Source organism: Micromesistius poutassou (assembly GCF_964030765.1).
Source record: "Micromesistius poutassou genome assembly, chromosome: 13".
Lineage (NCBI taxonomy): Eukaryota > Metazoa > Chordata > Actinopteri > Gadiformes > Gadidae > Micromesistius > Micromesistius poutassou.
Genome location: NC_140283.1, coordinates 593823 through 615623, shown reverse-complemented (window position 1 = coordinate 615623; position 21801 = coordinate 593823). Strand labels below are relative to the sequence as shown.

The 21801-nt window shown below is 45.3% G+C and overlaps 2 protein-coding genes across 2 annotated transcripts in view; both read left to right on the top strand.

Annotated features, from left to right (window-relative positions):
* Positions 1-12355, top strand: part of polr3b (polymerase (RNA) III (DNA directed) polypeptide B) — a 30706-nt gene extending 18351 nt beyond the window's left edge. The window contains exons 23-27 of the mRNA XM_084477791.1: positions 9-15; positions 9283-9449; positions 9584-9697; positions 10773-10946; positions 11600-12355. Of these exons, the coding sequence (XP_084333917.1) occupies positions 9-15; positions 9283-9449; positions 9584-9697; positions 10773-10946; positions 11600-11729 (592 nt within the window). The 3' untranslated portion in view covers positions 11730-12355. The remainder of the gene's footprint in view (positions 1-8; positions 16-9282; positions 9450-9583; positions 9698-10772; positions 10947-11599) is intronic.
* A 2672-nt stretch (positions 12356-15027) lies between these two features.
* rfx4 (regulatory factor X, 4) overlaps positions 15028-21801 on the top strand; it is a gene marked incomplete at its 3' end in the record, with an annotated part of 17773 nt that continues 10999 nt past the window's right edge. Inside the window, exons 1-7 of the mRNA XM_084477622.1 lie at positions 15028-15114; positions 17910-17996; positions 18345-18405; positions 19052-19175; positions 20446-20507; positions 20845-21058; positions 21559-21636. Of these exons, the coding sequence (XP_084333748.1) occupies positions 15072-15114; positions 17910-17996; positions 18345-18405; positions 19052-19175; positions 20446-20507; positions 20845-21058; positions 21559-21636 (669 nt within the window). The 5' untranslated portion in view covers positions 15028-15071. The remainder of the gene's footprint in view (positions 15115-17909; positions 17997-18344; positions 18406-19051; positions 19176-20445; positions 20508-20844; positions 21059-21558; positions 21637-21801) is intronic.

Genomic DNA, 21801 nt, shown 5'->3' with positions numbered 1-21801 from the left:
GTGATCAGTGTTGTGGTCAGTGTTGTGGTCAGTGATCAGTGTTGTGGTCAGTGTTGTGATGAGCTCGTGGCCAGTCCTCTGAATGGTAGAGCTGTGTTTGTTATCGCTCCCCAATGCGATGACCTAAATGCAAACTAGTTTCCATCTCACTCTAACGTGTTGTTAATCTGGCCATTTCAAAATCAATCGATGCTCTCCGATGTTCCTGGGTCCAGAAAAGATTCAGAAATAAGTCATAAGAATAAAATAAGAAATATAAGGTCAGAGTCCTTGGCTTCATGTGAGCGTCGGAGAGTCCTCCTGAGATGAAGCCCGAGGGACTGTTAGAGACGAGAGGAGGAGTGCACTGACGTGATGTACGTGATGTTTACCCCCCCCTCTGAAACCAAACCTCCCTCCGCTTCATCCCCGGAGCACACAGCCACCAACACCACTTCCTGAAACACAGGGTTGTTGCCGAGGCAACCACGACAAGCTCCAGTAGACTGATACAGAATAAAGCGATATCACAACTGTTCATTAGATTCCAGAGAAGGTAAACAGGCCTTCCTGGTAGTCCCCCCCACGGCCCTCCTCCTGCACTGTAAACTGGAGTGGTCTTTAGTGGTCACGCTGTTTGTCTTTACTTTGGGCCGTTGTCGTGGACGACACCCAGAAATGTTTGGTCTGGGAGGGACGGCTCTCCGCTCCTCAGAGTGAAATGAGAGTAGGTGTTTCTTTTATGTGTTGGGGTCGGAGGTCACCTGGCTGTGACCTTTAGCGGTATTGTTCAGATCGGCCCTCTCCAGTCTGGCAGCGTCGGGGGAGAAGTCGGTGTTTCAATTGTTCCAGCGCTTGTAACATATCTGTGTACAGATATGTATAGTAGAACGTGTCTGTTGGAGCTTGGAGGGACATGCTGTGATTGGTTGAGAGTTCCAATAGTGGGTCTATCCTGATTAAAGTGGTCCCAGCTCACACTGGAGGGCCGGCAGCTCCCAGCATAGTGTAGCGGCTGCATGTGTACTTCACCGCATCTACCTGTTGTTCTTCTATGTTAGGTTCAGTAGTCTGATCTAGTTGTACTTCTATGTTAGTGGTCTGATCTAGTTGTACTTCTATGTTAGGTTCAGTAGTCTGATCTAGTTGTACTTCTATGTTAGTGGTCTGATCTAGTTGTACTTCTATGTTAGGTTCAGTAGTCTGATCTAGTTGTACTTCTATGTTAGGTTCAGTAGTCTGATCTAGTTGTACTTCTATGTTAGGTTCAGTAGTCTGATCTAGTTGTACTTCTATGTTAGGTTCAGTAGTCTGATCTAGTTGTACTTCTATGTTAGGTTCAGTAGTCTGATCTAGTTGTACTTCTATGTTAGGTTCAGTAGTCTGATCTAGTTGTACTTCTATGTTAGGTTCAGTAGAGTCTGATCTAGTTGTACTTCTATGTTAGGTTCAGTAGTCTGATCTAGTTGTACTTCTATGTTAGGTTCAGTAGTCTGATCTAGTTGTACTTCTATGTTAGGTTCAGTAGTCTGATCTAGTTGTACTTCTATGTTAGGTTCAGTAGTCTGATCTAGTTGTACTTCTATGTTAGGTTCAGTAGTCTGATCTAGTTGTACTTCTATGTTAGGTTCAGTAGTCTGATCTAGTTGTACTTCTATGTTAGGTTCAGTAGTCTGATCTAGTTGTACTTCTATGTTAGGTTCAGTAGTCTGATCTAGTTGTACTTCTATGTTAGGTTCAGTAGAGTCTGATCTAGTTGTACTTCTATGTTAGGTTCAGTAGTCTGATCTAGTTGTACTTCTATGTTAGGTTCAGTAGTCTGATCTAGTTGTACTTCTATGTTAGGTTCAGTAGAGTCTGATCTAGTTGTACTTCTATGTTAGGTTCAGTAGTCTGATCTAGTTGTTCTTCTATGTTAGGTTCAGTAGAGTCTGATCTAGTTGTACTTCTATGTTAGGTTCAGTAGTCTGATCTAGTTGTACTTCTATGTTAGGTTCAGTAGTCTGATCTAGTTGTTCTTCTATGTTAGGTTCAGTAGAGTCTGATCTAGTTGTACTTCTATGTTAGGTTCAGTAGAGTCTGATCTAGTTGTACTTCTATGTTAGGTTCAGTAGTCTGATCTAGTTGTTCTTCTATGTTAGGTTCAGTAGAGTCTGATCTAGTTGTACTTCTATGTTAGGTTCAGTAGTCTGATCTAGTTGTACTTCTATGTTAGGTTCAGTAGTCTGATCTAGTTGTACTTCTATGTTAGGTTCAGTAGTCTGATCTAGTTGTACTTCTATGTTAGGTTCAGTAGTCTGATCTAGTTGTACTTCTATGTTAGGTTCAGTAGAGTCTGATCTAGTTGTACTTCTATGTTAGGTTCAGTAGTCTGATCTAGTTGTTCTTCTATGTTAGGTTCAGTAGTCTGATCTAGTTGTACTTCTATGTTAGGTTCAGTAGAGTCTGATCTAGTTGTACTTCTATGTTAGGTTCAGTAGTCTGATCTAGTTGTACTTCTATGTTAGGTTCAGTAGTCTGATCTAGTTGTACTTCTATGTTAGGTTCAGTAGTCTGATCTAGTTGTACTTCTATGTTAGGTTCAGTAGTCTGATCTAGTTGTACTTCTATGTTAGGTTCAGTAGAGTCTGATCTAGTTGTACTTCTATGTTAGGTTCAGTAGTCTGATCTAGTTGTACTTCTATGTTAGGTTCAGTAGTCTGATCTAGTTGTTCTTCTATGTTAGGTTCAGTAGTCTGATCTAGTTGTACTTCTATGTTAGGTTCAGTAGAGTCTGATCTAGTTGTACTTCTATGTTAGGTTCAGTAGTCTGATCTAGTTGTTCTTCTATGTTAGGTTCAGTAGTCTGATCTAGTTGTTCTTCTATGTTAGGTTCAGTAGTCTGATCTAGTTGTACTTCTATGTTAGGTTCAGTAGTCTGATCTAGTTGTACTTCTATGTTAGGTTCAGTAGTCTGATCTAGTTGTACTTCTATGTTAGGTTCAGTAGGGTCTGATCTAGTTGTACTTCTATGTTAGTGGTCTGATCTAGTTGTACTTCTATGTTAGGTTCAGTAGAGTCTGATCTAGTTGTACTTCTATGTTAGTGGTCTGATCTAGTTGTACTTCTATGTTAGGTTCAGTAGTCTGATCTAGTTGTACTTCTATGTTAGGTTCAGTAGTCTGATCTAGTTGTTCTTCTATGTTAGGTTCAGTAGTCTGATCTAGTTGTTCTTCTATGTTAGGTTCAGTAGTCTGATCTAGTTGTACTTCTATGTTAGGTTCAGTAGTCTGATCTAGTTGTACTTCTATGTTAGGTTCAGTAGGGTCTGATCTAGTTGTACTTCTATGTTAGTGGTCTGATCTAGTTGTACTTCTATGTTAGGTTCAGTAGAGTCTGATCTAGTTGTACTTCTATGTTAGTGGTCTGATCTAGTTGTACTTCTATGTTAGGTTCAGTAGTCTGATCTAGTTGTACTTCTATGTTAGGTTCAGTAGTCTGATCTAGTTGTTCTTCTATGTTAGGTTCAGTAGTCTGATCTAGTTGTTCTTCTATGTTAGGTTCAGTAGTCTGATCTAGTTGTACTTCTATGTTAGGTTCAGTAGTCTGATCTAGTTGTACTTCTATGTTAGGTTCAGTAGTCTGATCTAGTTGTACTTCTATGTTAGGTTCAGTAGGGTCTGATCTAGTTGTACTTCTATGTTAGGTTCAGTAGGGTCTGATCTAGTTGTACTTCTATGTTAGTGGTCTGATCTAGTTGTACTATGTTAGTGGTCTGATCTAGTTGTACTGTTGAAGCCAAATTACATGATTTATTGGATATTTTGCATTTCATTATCAATTTTGAATAGTTTGTAGATTATTTATTATTTAAATTATTTATGAGTGAATAACGACTGGTTGGAGGACAGGACGGTGCATTATACAAACTCCGTCCCGCAATTAATCTAGCGGGGTATGCAGCCACACTGTTTTAGACCGCAGCAAAGCAAGCCACAAAATCCACAAAACTATCGCCAGGTAACGCACCGGCCTGTTTCTCCTCCATCCCGGTAAGAAAGAAATGTTCAAATCATCTGTCAACGAACAGGAATAAACAACCTTCAAATCATAGGAAAAGTTGTGGTTATTTTGCCGCATCTAGCAGCGCATATACTGGCAACCCTGAAGAAAAGTATTGCACTTTTATGTACGCTCAGCGGTCTGATCTAGTTCTACGTTCAGCAGTCTGATCTAGTTCAGCGGTCTGGTCTAGTTCTACGTTCAGCGGTCTGGTCTAGTTCTACGTTCAGCGGTCTGGTCTAGTTCTACGTTCAGCGGTCTGATCTAGTTCTACGTTCAGCGGTCTGGTCTAGTTCTACGTTCAGCGGTCTGGTCTAGTTCTACGTTCAGCGGTCTGGTCTAGTTCTACGTTCAGCGGTCTGATCTAGTTCTACGTTCAGCGGTCTGATCTAGTTCTACGTTCAGCGGTCTGATCTAGTTCTACGTTCAGCGGTCTGGTCTAGTTCTACGTTCAGCGGTCTGGTCTAGTTCTACGTTCAGCGGTCTGGTCTAGTTCTACGTTCAGTGCTCTGATCTAGTTCTACGTTCAGCGGTCTGATCTAGTTCTACGTTCAGCGGTCTGATCTAGTTCTACGTTCAGCGGTCTGGTCTAGTTCTACGTTCAGCGGTCTGGTCTAGTTCTACGTTCAGCGGTCTGGTCTAGTTCAGTGGTCTGATCTAGTTCTACGTTCAGCGGTCTGGTCTAGTTCTACGTTCAGCGGTCTGATCTAGTTCTACGTTCAGCGGTCTGGTCTAGTTCTACGTTCAGCGGTCTGGTCTAGTTCTACGTTCAGCGGTCTGGTCTAGTTCTACGTTCAGCGGTCTGGTCTAGTTCTACGTTCAGCGGTCTGGTCTAGTTCTACGTTCAGCGGTCTGGTCTAGTTCTACGTTCAGCGGTCTGGTCTAGTTCTACGTTCAGCGGTCTGGTCTAGTTCTACGTTCAGCGGTCTGATCTAGTTCTACGTTCAGCGGTCTGATCTAGTTCTACGTTCAGCGGTCTGATCTAGTTCAGTGGTCTGATCTAGTTCTACGTTCAGCGGTCTGGTCTAGTTCTACGTTCAGCGGTCTGGTCTAGTTCTACGTTCAGCGGTCTGATCTAGTTCTACGTTCAGCGGTCTGGTCTAGTTCTACGTTCAGCGGTCTGGTCTAGTTCTACGTTCAGCGGTCTGATCTAGTTCTACGTTCAGCGGTCTGATCTAGTTCTACGTTCAGCGGTCTGGTCTAGTTCTACGTTCAGCGGTCTGGTCTAGTTCTACGTTCAGCGGTCTGGTCTAGTTCTACGTTCAGCGGTCTGGTCTAGTTCTACGTTCAGCGGTCTGGTCTAGTTCTACGTTCAGCGGTCTGGTCTAGTTCTACGTTCAGCGGTCTGGTCTAGTTCTACGTTCAGCGGTCTGGTCTAGTTCTACGTTCAGCGGTCTGGTCTAGTTCTACGTTCAGCGGTCTGATCTAGTTCTACGTTCAGCGGTCTGGTCTAGTTCTACGTTCAGCGGTCTGATCTAGTTCTACGTTCAGCGGTCTGGTCTAGTTCTACGTTCAGCGGTCTGGTCTAGTTCTACGTTCAGCGGTCTGATCTAGTTCTACGTTCAGCGGTCTGGTCTAGTTCTACGTTCAGCGGTCTGGTCTAGTTCTACGTTCAGCGGTCTGGTCTAGTTCTACGTTCAGCGGTCTGATCTAGTTCTACGTTCAGCGGTCTGATCTAGTTCTACGTTCAGCGGTCTGATCTAGTTCTACGTTCAGCGGTCTGGTCTAGTTCTATGTTCAGCGGTCTGGTCTAGTTCTACGTTCAGCGGTCTGATCTAGTTCTACGTTCAGCGGTCTGATCTAGTTCTACGTTCAGAGGTCTGATCTAGTTCTACGTTCAGCGGTCTGATCTAGTTCTACGTTCAGCGGTCTGATCTAGTTCTACGTTCAGCGGTCTGATCTAGTTCTACGTTCAGCGGTCTGATCTAGTTCTACGTTCAGTGCTCTGATCTAGTTCTACGTTCAGCGGTCTGGTCTAGTTCTACGTTCAGTGCTCTGATCTAGTTCTACGTTCAGCGGTCTGATCTAGTTCTACGTTCAGCGGTCTGATCTAGTTCTACGTTCAGCGGTCTGATCTAGTTCTACGTTCAGCGGTCTGATCTAGTTCTACGTTCAGCGGTCTGGTCTAGTTCTACGTTCAGCGGTCTGATCTAGTTCTACGTTCAGCGGTCTGGTCTAGTTCTACGTTCAGTGCTCTGATCTAGTTCTACGTTCAGCGGTCTGGTCTAGTTCTACGTTCAGCGGTCTGATCTAGTTCTACGTTCAGCGGTCTGGTCTAGTTCTACGTTCAGCGGTCTGGTCTAGTTCTACGTTCAGCGGTCTGGTCTAGTTCTACGTTCAGCGGTCTGATCTAGTTCTACGTTCAGCGGTCTGGTCTAGTTCTACGTTCAGCGGTCTGATCTAGTTCTACGTTCAGCGGTCTGATCTAGTTCTACGTTCAGCGGTCTGGTCTAGTTCTACGTTCAGCGGTCTGATCTAGTTCTACGTTCAGCGGTCTGGTCTAGTTCTACGTTCAGCAGTCTGATCTAGTTCTACGTTCAGCGGTCTGGTCTAGTTCTACGTTCAGCGGTCTGATCTAGTTCTACGTTCAGCGGTCTGATCTAGTTCTACGTTCAGCGGTCTGGTCTAGTTCAGTGGTCTGATCTAGTTCTACGTTCAGCGGTCTGGTCTAGTTCTACGTTCAGCGGTCTGGTCTAGTTCTACGTTCAGCGGTCTGGTCTAGTTCTACGTTCAGCGGTCTGATCTAGTTCTACGTTCAGCGGTCTGGTCTAGTTCTACGTTCAGCGGTCTGGTCTAGTTCTACGTTCAGCGGTCTGATCTAGTTCTACGTTCAGCGGTCTGATCTAGTTCTACGTTCAGCGGTCTGGTCTAGTTCTACGTTCAGCGGTCTGATCTAGTTCTACGTTCAGCGGTCTGGTCTAGTTCTACGTTCAGCGGTCTGGTCTAGTTCTACGTTCAGCGGTCTGATCTAGTTCTACGTTCAGCGGTCTGATCTAGTTCTACGTTCAGCGGTCTGGTCTAGTTCTACGTTCAGCGGTCTGATCTAGTTCTACGTTCAGCGGTCTGATCTAGTTCTACGTTCAGCGGTCTGGTCTAGTTCTACGTTCAGCGGTCTGGTCTAGTTCTACGTTCAGCGGTCTGGTCTAGTTCTACGTTCAGCGGTCTGGTCTAGTTCTACGTTCAGCGGTCTGATCTAGTTCTACGTTCAGCGGTCTGATCTAGTTCTACGTTCAGCGGTCTGGTCTAGTTCTACGTTCAGCGGTCTGATCTAGTTCTACGTTCAGCGGTCTGATCTAGTTCTACGTTCAGCGGTCTGGTCTAGTTCTACGTTCAGCGGTCTGGTCTAGTTCTACGTTCAGCGGTCTGATCTAGTTCTACGTTCAGAGGTCTGATCTAGTTCTACGTTCAGCGGTCTGATCTAGTTCTACGTTCAGCGGTCTGGTCTAGTTCTACGTTCAGCGGTCTGGTCTAGTTCTACGTTCAGCGGTCTGGTCTAGTTCTACGTTCAGCGGTCTGGTCTAGTTCTACGTTCAGTGCTCTGATCTAGTTCTACGTTCAGCGGTCTGGTCTAGTTCTACGTTCAGCGGTCTGATCTAGTTCTACGTTCAGCGGTCTGATCTAGTTCTACGTTCAGCGGTCTGATCTAGTTCTACGTTCAGCGGTCTGGTCTAGTTCTACGTTCAGCGGTCTGATCTAGTTCTACGTTCAGCGGTCTGATCTAGTTCTACGTTCAGCGGTCTGATCTAGTTCTACGTTCAGCGGTCTGATCTAGTTCTACGTTCAGCGGTCTGGTCTAGTTCAGTGGTCTGATCTAGTTCTACGTTCAGCGGTCTGATCTAGTTCTACGTTCAGCGGTCTGATCTAGTTCTACGTTCAGCGGTCTGATCTAGTTCTACGTTCAGCGGTCTGATCTAGTTCTACGTTCAGCGGTCTGGTCTAGTTCTACGTTCAGCGGTCTGGTCTAGTTCTACGTTCAGCGGTCTGGTCTAGTTCTACGTTCAGCGGTCTGGTCTAGTTCTACGTTCAGTGCTCTGATCTAGTTCTACGTTCAGCGGTCTGGTCTAGTTCTACGTTCAGCGGTCTGATCTAGTTCTACGTTCAGCGGTCTGATCTAGTTCTACGTTCAGCGGTCTGATCTAGTTCTACGTTCAGCGGTCTGGTCTAGTTCTACGTTCAGCGGTCTGATCTAGTTCTACGTTCAGCGGTCTGATCTAGTTCTACGTTCAGCGGTCTGATCTAGTTCTACGTTCAGCGGTCTGATCTAGTTCTACGTTCAGCGGTCTGGTCTAGTTCAGTGGTCTGATCTAGTTCTACGTTCAGCGGTCTGATCTAGTTCTACGTTCAGCGGTCTGATCTAGTTCTACGTTCAGCGGTCTGATCTAGTTCTACGTTCAGCGGTCTGATCTAGTTCTACGTTCAGCGGTCTGGTCTAGTTCTACGTTCAGCGGTCTGGTCTAGTTCTACGTTCAGCGGTCTGGTCTAGTTCTACGTTCAGCGGTCTGGTCTAGTTCTACGTTCAGCGGTCTGGTCTAGTTCTACGTTCAGCGGTCTGGTCTAGTTCTACGTTCAGCGGTCTGGTCTAGTTCTACGTTCAGCGGTCTGGTCTAGTTCTACGTTCAGCGGTCTGGTCTAGTTCTACGTTCAGCGGTCTGATCTAGTTCTACGTTCAGCGGTCTGGTCTAGTTCTACGTTCAGCGGTCTGATCTAGTTCTACGTTCAGCGGTCTGGTCTAGTTCTACGTTCAGCGGTCTGATCTAGTTCTACGTTCAGCGGTCTGATCTAGTTCTACGTTCAGCGGTCTGATCTAGTTCTACGTTCAGCGGTCTGGTCTAGTTCTACGTTCAGCGGTCTGGTCTAGTTCTACGTTCAGCGGTCTGGTCTAGTTCTACGTTCAGCGGTCTGATCTAGTTCTACGTTCAGCGGTCTGGTCTAGTTCTACGTTCAGCGGTCTGGTCTAGTTCTACGTTCAGCGGTCTGGTCTAGTTCTACGTTCAGCGGTCTGGTCTAGTTCTACGTTCAGCGGTCTGGTCTAGTTCTACGTTCAGCGGTCTGGTCTAGTTCTACGTTCAGCGGTCTGATCTAGTTCTACGTTCAGCGGTCTGATCTAGTTCTACGTTCAGCGGTCTGATCTAGTTCTACGTTCAGCGGTCTGGTCTAGTTCTACGTTCAGCGGTCTGGTCTAGTTCTACGTTCAGCGGTCTGATCTAGTTCTACGTCTACGTTCTGATCTTTTTCTACGTCTACGTTCTGATGTGCCTCCAGGTGGGGAAGCTGATCGAGCTGCTGGCCGGTAAGGCGGGGGTCCTGGACGGCCGCTTCCACTACGGCACGGCGTTCGGGGGGAGTAAGGTGAAGGACGTGTGCGAGGATCTGATCCGGTTTGGATACAACTACCAGGGCAAGGACTACGTGACCTCCGGCATCACGGGGTAACGGCTGCACCAACCCGCATCCCGCCTTATCACAGCAGGAGTAGACCGGAAATCAATCAATCAGTCCAAACCAAAGCACTAATGTGGTGTTGGTGCGGTCCCTCTCTGCGGGTCCGGCTCTGCTCCCCCAGAGAGTCCCTCGAGGCCTACATCTACTTCGGACCCGTCTACTACCAGAAGCTGAAGCACATGGTCCTGGATAAGATGCACGCCCGGGCGCGAGGCCCGCGCGCCGTCCTCACCAGGTACCGCCCTGCACACACACACACACACACACACACCGCTCTCGCTCACTGTGAGCAGCGCCCAGCGGCGCTGGGCGGGGCTGCACACCTGTGTGCATTGACCAATCAATGCACACAGGTTAAACCGGACGTCACCACACACACACACACACACAGCTCTGACAGGCCGCTGCTCAACGCCTGCTCTGCTACAACAGGTTTAAAGAGTAGAAGAGAGCAATGTTTTGAAACTAAACAACCAGAATAAGTCCTCTGCTCGTCCCTACCCTCCTTCACCATGAAGAAGATTTGCATTTCACTCACCTGCGATTGACAGGCAAGATGGATTCCTTGAACCTCAAACGCAATATTTCACAGCACATTTCACTTAATTAGCAATAACACTTATCTCAAATAATAGCACTTTAACCTTACCTACATACAATACTAGCCCCTCATTTGAGGTTGTCCCTAAAGCCCTCAACACACACCTCCTATACCACAGCACACTGGAGGTCCTCCCCCAGAGGAGACCTGCTGTCCTGCTGTAGGACAGACCTGTAGGAGCTCTGAGCTCTGGTTGTGTGTTCAATAGCTGAGTGGCTGCTGAGGGTTGAGTTGTGCTGGATGTAGGCCTGGGCAATAAAACAATAAATGATCGTATCGTGATAGACTTTTCATCAATATCAATATAAAACATGTTCAATATATATCGATAAGAGACTGGACCACTGAATCTAGCAGCTGGCTTTGTTACACAAACACGGTTCCATACTTATTTACAAGATTTGAGTGTTTTTCATTGTTGTGTCGACATTGGAGTATTGATCAATGAAGAGCAGTGGAAGGTCATATTAAGTGTTAAACACAAGTGTTTAAATCCAGCATGGTAATTCCTAGTCTGTTTAGGTCATTAAAATGATCAATAGTTATTGATATTGATCAATATGATCAAGTTATATCATGTCTTTCAGCCGTATGGCCCAGGATGTCAAACAGTGTGAGTTGGTGGGCTGCACATCCAGTGTCCCCCCCCCCCCCCTCCCCCCCCCGCTCCACCTTTCTCAACATTGTCTGCCCCCCCTCCCTCCGCCAGGCAGCCCACTGAGGGCCGGTCCCGTGACGGCGGTCTGCGTCTGGGGGAGATGGAGCGGGACTGTCTGATTGGCTACGGGGCCAGCATGCTGCTGCTGGAGCGGCTCATGATCTCCAGTGACGCCTTCGAGGTGGACGTCTGCGGCCAGTGTGGGCTGCTGGGCTACTCGGGCTGGTGAGTGGGCTACTGGGCTACTGGGCTACTGGGCTACTCGGGCTGGTGATTGGGCTACTGGGCTACTGGGCTGGTGAGTGGGCTACTGGGCTACTGGGCTGGTGAGTGGGCTACTGGGCTACTGGGCTGGTGAGTGGGCTACTGGGCTACTGGGCTGGTGACTGGGCTGCTGGGCTACTGGGCTGGTGACTGGGCTACTGGGCTACTGGGCTGGTGAGTGGGCTACTGGGCTACTGGGCTACTGGGCTGGTGATTGGGCTACTGGGCTACTGGGCTGGTGAGTGGGCTACTGGGCTACTGGGCTGGTGAGTGGGCTACTGGGCTACTGGGCTGGTGAGTGGGCTACTGGGCTGGCTAGGCCTGAGGCTAAGCTGAGGCTAGGCTGAGGCTAGGCTAGGCTGAAGCTAGGTTGAGGCTGAGGCTAGGCTAGGCTGAAGCTAGGCTGAAGCTAGGTTGAGGCTGAAGCTAGGCTGAGGCTAGGCTAGGCTGAAGCTAGGTTGAGGCTGAGGCTAGGCTAGGCTGAAGCTAGGTTGAGGCTGAGGCTAGGCTGAAGCCTGTGTCAACGTCCTTCATCTTTCCCATTTCCACATCCGTCAACATTGTTTTCACACGCTAATCGCGCTGCCTCTTCTGTGCTGTTCTTTGGGCGACAGGTGCCATTACTGCAAGTCGTCGTGCTTCGTGTCCACCCTGAGGATCCCCTACGCCTGCAAGCTGCTGTTCCAGGAGCTGCAGTCCATGAACATCATCCCTCGCCTCAAGCTAGCGCGCTACAACGAGTGAGCATCCTGTCTCACTGTAGTGAGACGTGTTCAGTGCCTCACCACTGTAGTGAGACGTGCTCAGTGCCTCACCACTGTAGTGTAGTGAGACGTGCTCAGTGCCTCACCACTGTAGTGAGACGTGCTCAGTGCCTCACCACTGTAGTGAGACGTGCTCAGTGCCTCACCACTGTAGTGAGACGTGCTCAGTGCCTCACCACTGTAGTGAGACGTGCTCAGTGCCTCACCACTGTAGTGAGACGTGTTCAGTGCCTCACCACTGTAGTGAGACGTGCTCAGTGCCTCACCACTGTAGTGAGACGTGTTCAGTGCCTCACCACTGTAGTGAGACGTGCTCAGTGCCTCACCACTGTAGTGAGACGTGTTCAGTGCCTCACCACTGTAGTGAGACGTGCTCAGTGCCTCACCACTGTAGTGAGACGTGTTCAGTGCCTCACCACTGTAGTGTAGTGAGACGTGCTCAGTGCCTCACCACTGTAGTGAGACGTGCTCAGTGCCTCACCAGTTGAAGGACTGAACACAGTACAGCTTGGGGCTGGATTGTTACTGGGCCTGCTGTTAGTCTCATTAATAGGGGATGTATTGCGTAGTTTTTTGTTCTTCATTGATACATTATTTTGTTTGTGTTTGCACATAATAAATCCTTGTTTCACAGTTTGCAATTTTGTTTGAGCCGTTCATTTAATGAGCCTATTTTAAGGCAGGGTGTTGAGACCAGTATACGGGACATTTCACACAGGGGGTTCCAGTTCAATGAATCAGAGAGAATTAAGTGCAAATATTTCCAAGGAAAGATAAATGATAGGTGGTTTCAGGTGATCTTTAAAGCGTGTCCTATTATTGTTGCTTCTTTGTAGCTTACCGTAGATGACTACCTTTATTTACATATATACACTACCATTCAAAGGTTTGGGGTCACTTAGAAATGACCATATTTTTTTTAAGAAAATAACTTTTTTATTTTTTTCAATGAAGATTACATTAAATTCATCTGAAATACAGTCCAGACATTGTTAATGTGGTAAAGGACTATTCTGTTCTATTTCTTATGGAATATCTTCATAGCTGCACAGAGGCCAACCATCACTCCAGTGTTCTAACGGTACATTGTTTAGCAAGTCGTGTTAAAAGGCTATTTGATGATTAGAAAAGCCTCGTGCAATTTTGTTACCACAGCTGAAAACTGTTAGTTTTCATGGAAAACATGAAATTGTCTGGGTGACAAACTTTTGAATGGTCGTGTATATACATGTATCATTTTTAAAATATGATCTCCACCAACCGTCCTCCTTGCTGTCCCGCAGTAACATCTAAAGGACATCTAGTTACATGTCCCTCACCTCAAGACGGGCCCTGAAACCACCAGCAGCTGGAGAAGCACCAGGCTTCAGTCGACCACTGAGAGGCTTCCACAATGAAAACACTCCTTAGAGCGGTGACGTTTCCTCCTTAAACCTGTACCTTTCAGATGTAACTCCTATGCAAGGGGTGCCCTTCCCACCTCAAACGTACACAGCTTTATTCAGAGCCATTTAAGGTGACAAAGGCGCCACGCATCTGGGCCCCATAAGGGGTCTTTGGGTGCGTGCACCTGTCCTCTTTAATGAGAGCCTAATGAGTGCTTAACGGGAACATCCCGACATGTCTGAAGGGAGGTACAGGCTCCACCTTCTCTTCACACACAAATGAATGAGTTCCTCATCTGGGGCCAGTGTTTAATGAGGGGCTGCTGTGGTTTATTTTTTAAAGGTTTGTGCAGCCTAACTCTGAGCTACGAATAGTGCATCCTTTCTGATTTCCCCTCCAAAACAAAAACACAATTGTATGTTTCCCTCTTTCTACGAGCTTAACCCTGAACGGTTGTCAGGAGTCCCCAGAAGTCTGGAGGACATGGGTTCCTCTGTAGGAGGAGTGGAGACCCAACCTACCAGCAGCACGTCTGGGTTTTGATTTCCTCCACGCCTCCGCCTGGTGGTGTGTGTCTGAGCGGTGTGCGCCGTGTGGTGGCGTGTTCTGGTGAGCAGACAGAGGGGCCGTGGTGGTGCCCACTCTTGGTGTTCAGAGGAGAAAAAACCCTCTTTCTGCTGTTCATGGTGGTGGGTGAGTAATTCAGCCATAATCCGCCTTTCTCTCTCCTCTTCCCTCCTCTCCTCTCCCCCCTGCTCTCCTCCTCCTCCCCCTCTCTCCTCTCTCCTGTGGTTCCATTCATATTCTAATCACAGCTTTCCCCTCTCCAGCTCCCAGGCACTCCATCACAGCCCCCCCCCCCCCCCCCCCCAGCTCCAGGCTTTGCACTTTCACTTCCCTCTCTTTGTGAGCGTTCCCTCCTCTCAGAGCCTCACCAAAACACGACGAGCTGCGACCAAACACTGGAGAGAGAGAGAGAGAGAGAGAGAGAGAGAGACGGGGAAAAAGTACAAGAGAAAGGAAAAAAGTTGATTTTGTCACCAATCAATACGATTTGTCCAGCTTTTAAAATCTCCCAAATTACAAAGAGGAACTTTTACACGCACGAGCTGCCCGGGGTGGGATGAGGAAGAAGATGTAAAGTGGTGAAAGTGTCCGTCCAGTTTGAGAGCGTCCTCTCACACTGGAGGCGACCGCTACGGCTGAGGGTAGTGTCGGCATGTGTGTGTGTGTGTTTGGAGCGAGGGCGTGTATAAAAACGCATTAAATGCTTTAATGGAGGATGGGAGGCCGCAGTGGTAGGGTTGCGTAGATCTAAGCCTCTTTTTCTGGGGGCTGGGGGTGGGAGGGAGCTTTTCTTATTCAAAACAGCCCCACAAAAGACTTCCAGTGAGCCTTGCCACATCCCCATCTGACTTGGAGCCATTCATCAGCGTCCCGAGCCTATCAATGACATGTCCCCATCGCGGCTCCTATAAAACCAGCCCCTTTCCCATGAAACATCAGCAAACATTTTGACGGCTCTGGCTTCCCCCCGCTGAATTTCTGGAGACTGCGACTCCCCGCCCGCCCCCCCGCCGACGCACCCACCACCCCCACCACCCCCACTACCACCCCCACTACCACCCCCACCACCCCCACCACCACCACCCCCACTACCACCACCACCACCCCCACCCTCACACCGACCCCACTCCTTTCCACCCTTGTACAACCTCCCCCTCTCCTCCACCACCACCTCCTCCTCCTCCTCCTCCTCCTCCTCCTCCTCCAACACCATCTCTCTCTGGCGGACCGTCAGACCCTCAGCATCTACTGTGACGGTGGCAGTGGTCAGGGAGACGCAGAGCCAGGCGAGGGGATACCTATTGAGCAAAGGGGGAATCGTGCACTAAGCCATTTTCTTGGAAGAGCCTGTGTCTTTGATGGGAAGAGGATGCATTGTGAGCCACTGGAGGAGCCTGATATGGATTCCACAGGTTAGTCCTACTCTCTCTCTCTCTCTCTCTCTCTCTCTCTCTCTCTCTCTCTCTCTCTCTCTCTCTGACTCACTCTCTCTCTCTCTTTCTCTCTCTCTCTCTCTCTCTCTCTCTCTGTGACTCTCTCACTCTCTTTCTATGACTCTATGACTCTCTCTTTCTGTGACTCTATCTCTGTGACTCTTTCTTTGTGACTCTCTATGACTCTCTCTTTGTGACTCTCTCGCCCTCTCTCTTTCTTTGACTCTCTCTCTCTGACTTTCTCTCTCTCTTTCGGTGACTGTCTCTCTCTCTCTCTCTCTCTCTCTCTCTCTCTCTCTCTCTCTGTCTCTCTCTGACTCTCTCTCTCTTTCTGTGACTCTCTCACTCACCACTTTGCGTTGTGTTGCCTGGATAGAAGGGAAAACTTCTGTAAAAGTGAATATTTAACTCAAATATCTGCTGCTGGACCCTTCTGGAAGTGTCAAATTGTCTAGATATTGCTTAGGGTAATTATATTTAAATGTTATGCAAAATGGATGTTAGTGGATTTTTTTTGACTTGGCACGCTGAGCTTGCTGGAACTGAACTGTTTTCATTAAGTAAGTTTGTCACATATGCTGATCAGACGCCAGGTTAGGTTTCTCATGCTCATTTCTTAGATAATTCACAGACAATTCTAAACATTAATAAAATTGAGTGCAAAAAAATAAAAGAATCCTCCAAAGCAGATTCAAATGATGACAATCCTTAAACAGTAATACACCTGCTGTTTAACATGTTCTGTAAATCAGATGATCAGACACACTACACAACTATTTATCAGACCAATGCAATCAAGTGTAAAGCATTAAAAAAAATACAATGAGACAATGGTGGTAGTTTAACAATTAAATCTCCAAAATGGGATTAAGAGCAGGTTATTGTAGATGTAGCATTTACCATGTTTAGTTTATGTTAAAGGTATAATTACATTTATAATATGCAACTGCAATCATCAGTTTTGGATTTTTTATAACTTGACAAGCTTATATGTTGGGCTGGTGCAGAGTGTAGACAGCTTGTCCTTTCACTTGTTGATTGGATTCTAATTATTTAGATCCCTGGTTCCTCTGTGAGGCCAGATTAAGCCCAGGAGTAAGATCACAGGCTCTTTGGAGACGCTTCGGGGAATAAACTGGTAAACGTTTCTCAAAAACATGCCAGCCCTAAATAATCTTAATCATAAACCTTAATCATGATATGAGATGAGATGTAGCACTGATGTTGTAATAATATAACAGAATCTAAAATGATAAAGATTATATAGTATAATATACCAACATATTTAGATAACCTTAAGTAGTTTAGATGATAAAATTATTTCATACATTTAAAACAAATTTAAAAAAAATGCTTGGCTTCGAAGTTGCTATAGAAACTGATTGAAAGCAGGGGAAATTCTTTAGAAGAATAAGAAGGCTTATTTATTTGGTTTAACCTCCTGGAAATTTTCTGAAGAAAATACATGTAGGCATGTAAAAACATTAACAGAAATACCTGTATTCCAAATGTCTGTTGATAAGAGCTCTGCCAAAAGGTATTTTAATTACAACTCCTATTGACAAGCTTTTCAGAATTATTCTAAAATAAATGATGGAAATGTAATGCATCCATAAAAAAAAAAAGGCCAAGTCAACTGTAAAATGTGACGCTGATGTTCCTGCAGAGCACGGGTGATTCTGTGTTCCCCTGAAGTTACACAGAGCATCTTTAAGGCTTTTTCTAAGCACACGTGCCTCAAATCAAGGTATAGATTATTTATCTTGAGCCAGGAGTCTCTTAAACTTCCTATTTCTATGAGCTTTTCTGTAAATCCCACTGTGACCAGACTAAACAGCTCACTCTGCCAGCTCTCCTGGCAACGGCTTCCATGGTGATGTCGTCTGTTAGGTTGTAGAAAAGAAGGATTTACTTGACTTGTAAATATGATCTTTTTCCGTCTCTGGGCATGGGGGTGACGCTGCTTAAGTGCTTTTAGCTACTGAGTACTTCAATGCGATTACAGACATCATAGGCTTACCTGTCGCTTAGCTGCTCTTTAAAAGGAATTTGAGTGTCGATCAATATTCCCTAGATCAGTATTTCATTAGAATTTTGACTCCAACAAAATTTTTTATCATAAGCTTCATCATCATCATCATGGAAAGCATCCATGTTTTGAAACGTGTAGGTCTATTTTGATGCTCTATTAACCCTATGAAGAATATCGGTTTTAAGCTAAAGTAGAAACCAGTTTGATTTTCTTTAAATGGGCAGGGCTCCCACTGCCCTGTCTGATAACTGGATACCAGTTGAGCTTTCTGAGTAGATATTAAAACAGGACAATGGCTTCTATTCCGCCAGACTGCTCCAGCAATGTGTGCACTTTCTTTTGGACTCTATAAGTTTGTACGGTTGTAGTCCGTCCCCCCGTCTCCCACCTCCCCCGAGGAACAATCCAGGATTCCTGTGGCTTTGGTGAAAACATGTTAAATAGACCCATAGCTGCTGTTGTCCCCATACAAGTGATTGTTGTCATGCAGGCCTGTCCAATGAGAGACTATTAAAGTATCCTGTGTAGACAGTAATTTACACTGTGTGACCTTCTTTCTATTGAGAGTAATATATTCAACACTATTTTTAGAAGCGACACCTGTTCTCTTTAGAGGAACCTGATGTATACACAGAACTGTTTGTAAAACAAGGTCATCATCCACTCACCGGCCTTCATTTTAATGCCATGAATTGTTTTCCTCTGCGTGTTTCTTAAGCGGTCATTTTCCATGTGTTTGTAGAGAGCTGGATTGAAAGATGTCTCAATGAAAGTGAGAGTAAACGCTATTCCAGTCCCACGTCCCTGGGGAACATGTCCACAGATGAACGTAAGGATCTCCTCACAGCATGACTGCTTAATGGTTTGGTGGCCCAGGGCCTTCAGGGAATTGATGCAAAATCAGAAATCATTGATCAAATTCAATCGATTTAAATTGAATGTGTGTTGCTCTTTTCACTCATCGTATAGTTTATTGATATGGTTTATATAGTTTGTTGACATGCAGTAAAACAAATAAAGTGTATATTTAAGAACAGCAGCTATTTCTTGTAGAGATCGTATTTCTTACAGCCACTTGTAAATCATGACTGTGAATGCAAGAGCTGTCATTTTGTAATTCACTTTTCTGTGACAGATTGGCACCGGTCAATAAAATATACATGCTTTTATTTTACAGATGAAGAAAAAGAAAATAACAGAGCTTCCAAACCCCATTCAACACCGGCTACACTGCAGTGGTAAGAATCGTTATTCCTCATAGATTGATCTAATAATAAATAAAGGGTCAGGGTAATGAATGTATTGAGGTTCATTCATGTATCATCAGCGTATGTGGCACACATAGTTAGTAGTTATTCAAATGTATTTATTTATTAACACTCGTTCATTCTTGACTTATTGTCATCTTGTGTTTTTCAATGGGGACCCAGCAGAGGGTCACCAGAATAAGATTACACTAAGAATACATTGCTTGCGACTACAATTATATATGATATCAATAATTTAAATGACTTAATTTATAATGAATTAATACAACACTAAAATTAGATATTTACTAATACATCATGTTCTACTATTGTTGTATTTTAAATATTATAATGAATAAAATAATGATGAAATACAAATAGATATATATGAAGTCCAGCTCTGATTAACCACTGCAAAATAAGAGAACATTTAAATTATTCAATACTGTGATATCATAACATATGTTAATGCCTAGTCTGGCTTGCATGTTTTATTTGTTATATAGTTATTCAATATTCATGCAATATTCAGTTGAACAATCATGCACATTTGTCTTTATTATTTTCAGTTTAAAAACTAAGAGAATAGGGATTGTTTTATATAGTGAACATTTTTTTATCCAATCTTTATTTGCAGGCTGGAGGAAAACTATGAGATAGCTGAAGGAGTGTGTATTCCCCGGAGCGCTCTGTACATGCACTACCTCGACTTCTCTGAGAAGCAGGACACGCAGCCCGTCAACGCCGCCAGCTTCGGAAAGGTAGAATTCCACGTTACCTTTGCTGCATTGTGCTTAGAAAACATATAGATGTTGTTAAAGTTGTCCTTTCACAATTCTTCCCAAGAGGCAGGACTTTGTTTTTGGCCGTCTGGGATTTAAATCAATTGTATTTATCTTAAGTTCAGAGACTGTCAACGTTACGTTCAAAAAGCAAAATGGCGTCTGGAAATATTTACAATCATTACACAGAATTACAGCCAACAAAGTATGATGTAATGAAACGCTACAACACGGTTTCAAACAGAAAAACAATAGTTTTGGAAATTGAAGTGTAATTTCTTAAAGTTGTTATGTTTTTATTTTTTAAGTTTTTAACTCACATCAAGCTTCGCAAACTTCAGGAAGATTCCACAATGACTTCCTCTTGGAGCCACCGAATCTACGCTCTAGCTAAAACCCTTTTCCCACAACCCGGAGCAGTTCCTCAACCTACCTTCCCCCTGCCCCGAGCCCCCTGCCCTAACCCCCCAACTCAACCCACCCCCTTCACAGCTCCTGTCGGAAGATATTGAAAAAGAGAAGGGGCCTGGATTAATGTGTAATTAAAGGAAATTTGGAAGGGTGAGATGTTGCGGAATGTTAGATCAGTGGCGGGAGCAGTGTGGGGCGTCCTTTAGGAAGGCTTCATTGATTCAGGACAAAACAAGGCGAGAGGGCCGGGCTGCCTCCCTGTCTGCTCATTTATCAAGCGGGCCCTGACAGAAACTTCACAGCTTGGCCTCTTTTTTTCATCCCACACAATGGAGAGCTACACTGTTTGCTAAAGTTTCTGCACCGGGAGTTGGACCAAGGAGCCAATCTCTTTAGACAAAAAAAGAGAGAATAATGGAAGAAGAAGGGAGTGGTAGAGAGAGAGAGAGAGAGAGAGAGAGAGAGAGAGAGAGAGAGAGTCAGAAAGAGAAAGAACAAAACCAACAAAATGGCCCTGTAAGGATGGGTTTTTTGTGAAATGGATAAAAAAAAGTAATGTCTCCACTACACTAAATATTGATGGTCTTTAAAATACACAAATACATGCAAAACGATGTTTTCATTTATATTTACATATGCATATATGCATAGTTCGATACATACACAAAGGACCAAAAATAACAAATGTTAAACAACAAAAAAAATATATATATATATATTCTAAAGACATAATCAAATAAAAAAGGCATTGTTTGGCCAGATTATTAATAAAATACTCCTGCCCATCTAATGTTTTCAAAACACTCTTCAATATAACTGTGTCTCCTTCTTTGAACAGATTATAAGACAACAGTTTCCCCAACTGACCACCAGAAGACTAGGAACACGAGGCCAGTCCAAGTAAGCTCCTGTTCTGTGGTCCCTGAGAGCCAGACGAAGACGCTAAGAATGCCCTTCATCAGTTAAATGACCCCACACTTCCTGGCCAATACTAAACTTTCTGACAGGCATAACTTAGGTACATGGAAACAAAGACATTTACGCTCATTGATGGAGTTTTCCGTGTAGTTCATTTCTTGTAAAAGAAAATGGCATTGAGTGCTGCCATGTGCGTGTTGTCTTCTCCATGTTTTATCAAACACTTTCAGACCACAGATATATCACCGTTTAAGAAAAGAAGTCAGAGGAACTCCCTGCTCAACTTTGGACAGTCTTAAATGTGTTTTCTGTTTCTCAGGTATCATTATTACGGTATTGCGGTGAAGGAAAGCTCCCAGTACTATGACGTGATGTACTCTAAGAAGGGTGCGGCATGGGTGAACGAAACAGGGAAGAAAGAGGTGACCAAGCAGACGGTGGCCTACTCCCCCCGCTCCAAGCTCGGGACTCTCCTTCCAGACTTTCCAAATGTCAAAGACCTAAATTTGCCAACTAGCCTGCCAGAGGACAAGGTAACTAGGACTTTCAGTAAAGTCCATCCTTATAGCCCTCTTCCTCCTCCTCCTCCTGCTCCTCCTCCTCCTGCTCCTCCTCCTGCTCCTCCTCCTCCTCCTCCTCCTCTACCATCTCTCCAGCCCCCCTGGCTCTTGTCTTTTATGTCTCCCAGAGTCCTCCTATTTGGATTTAGAGAAGGCCTGTGAGGATTTATATGCTGGCTCCTCAGTAACTCTTAATCTGTGAGCCAGATAATAAGATCCAGCAGTGGACAAAGGACATGCACTGGCTGTCCAGCCTTAAAGGGGCGGGCGGGGGGGGGGGGGCAGATTCTAAATGGTTTGTGTGTTGTTGATCCACAAAGTTTGCTTTATATACCCTAGACTTGCACCAGGTATTTATGAGTTCAATGCTTTTGTTGGAAGATTTATTACCTTGTTTTCGCGTGGTGTTTTCGCATGTCCCAGATAGAGCGATGATGTAACGACGTTGCATTAAACTGGTGTTTACTCCGAAGGTGTCCACCTTCATCATGATGTACAGAACGCATTGCCAGAGGATACTGGACACTGTCATCCGCGCCAACTTTGACGAGGCAAGGTTCCCTGTGTTCAACGGCTTTCTTAACTCATGCTTCAACTCACCATGTTTATTAAAAAGAAGAATGGCGTTGTGCGCAGACGATATGAATAGGTTTAATAAGCAGGTGAACCTGTGGTGATTGTAACCCGGCCACAGTACTGACTGCTTTGCTCCTTCC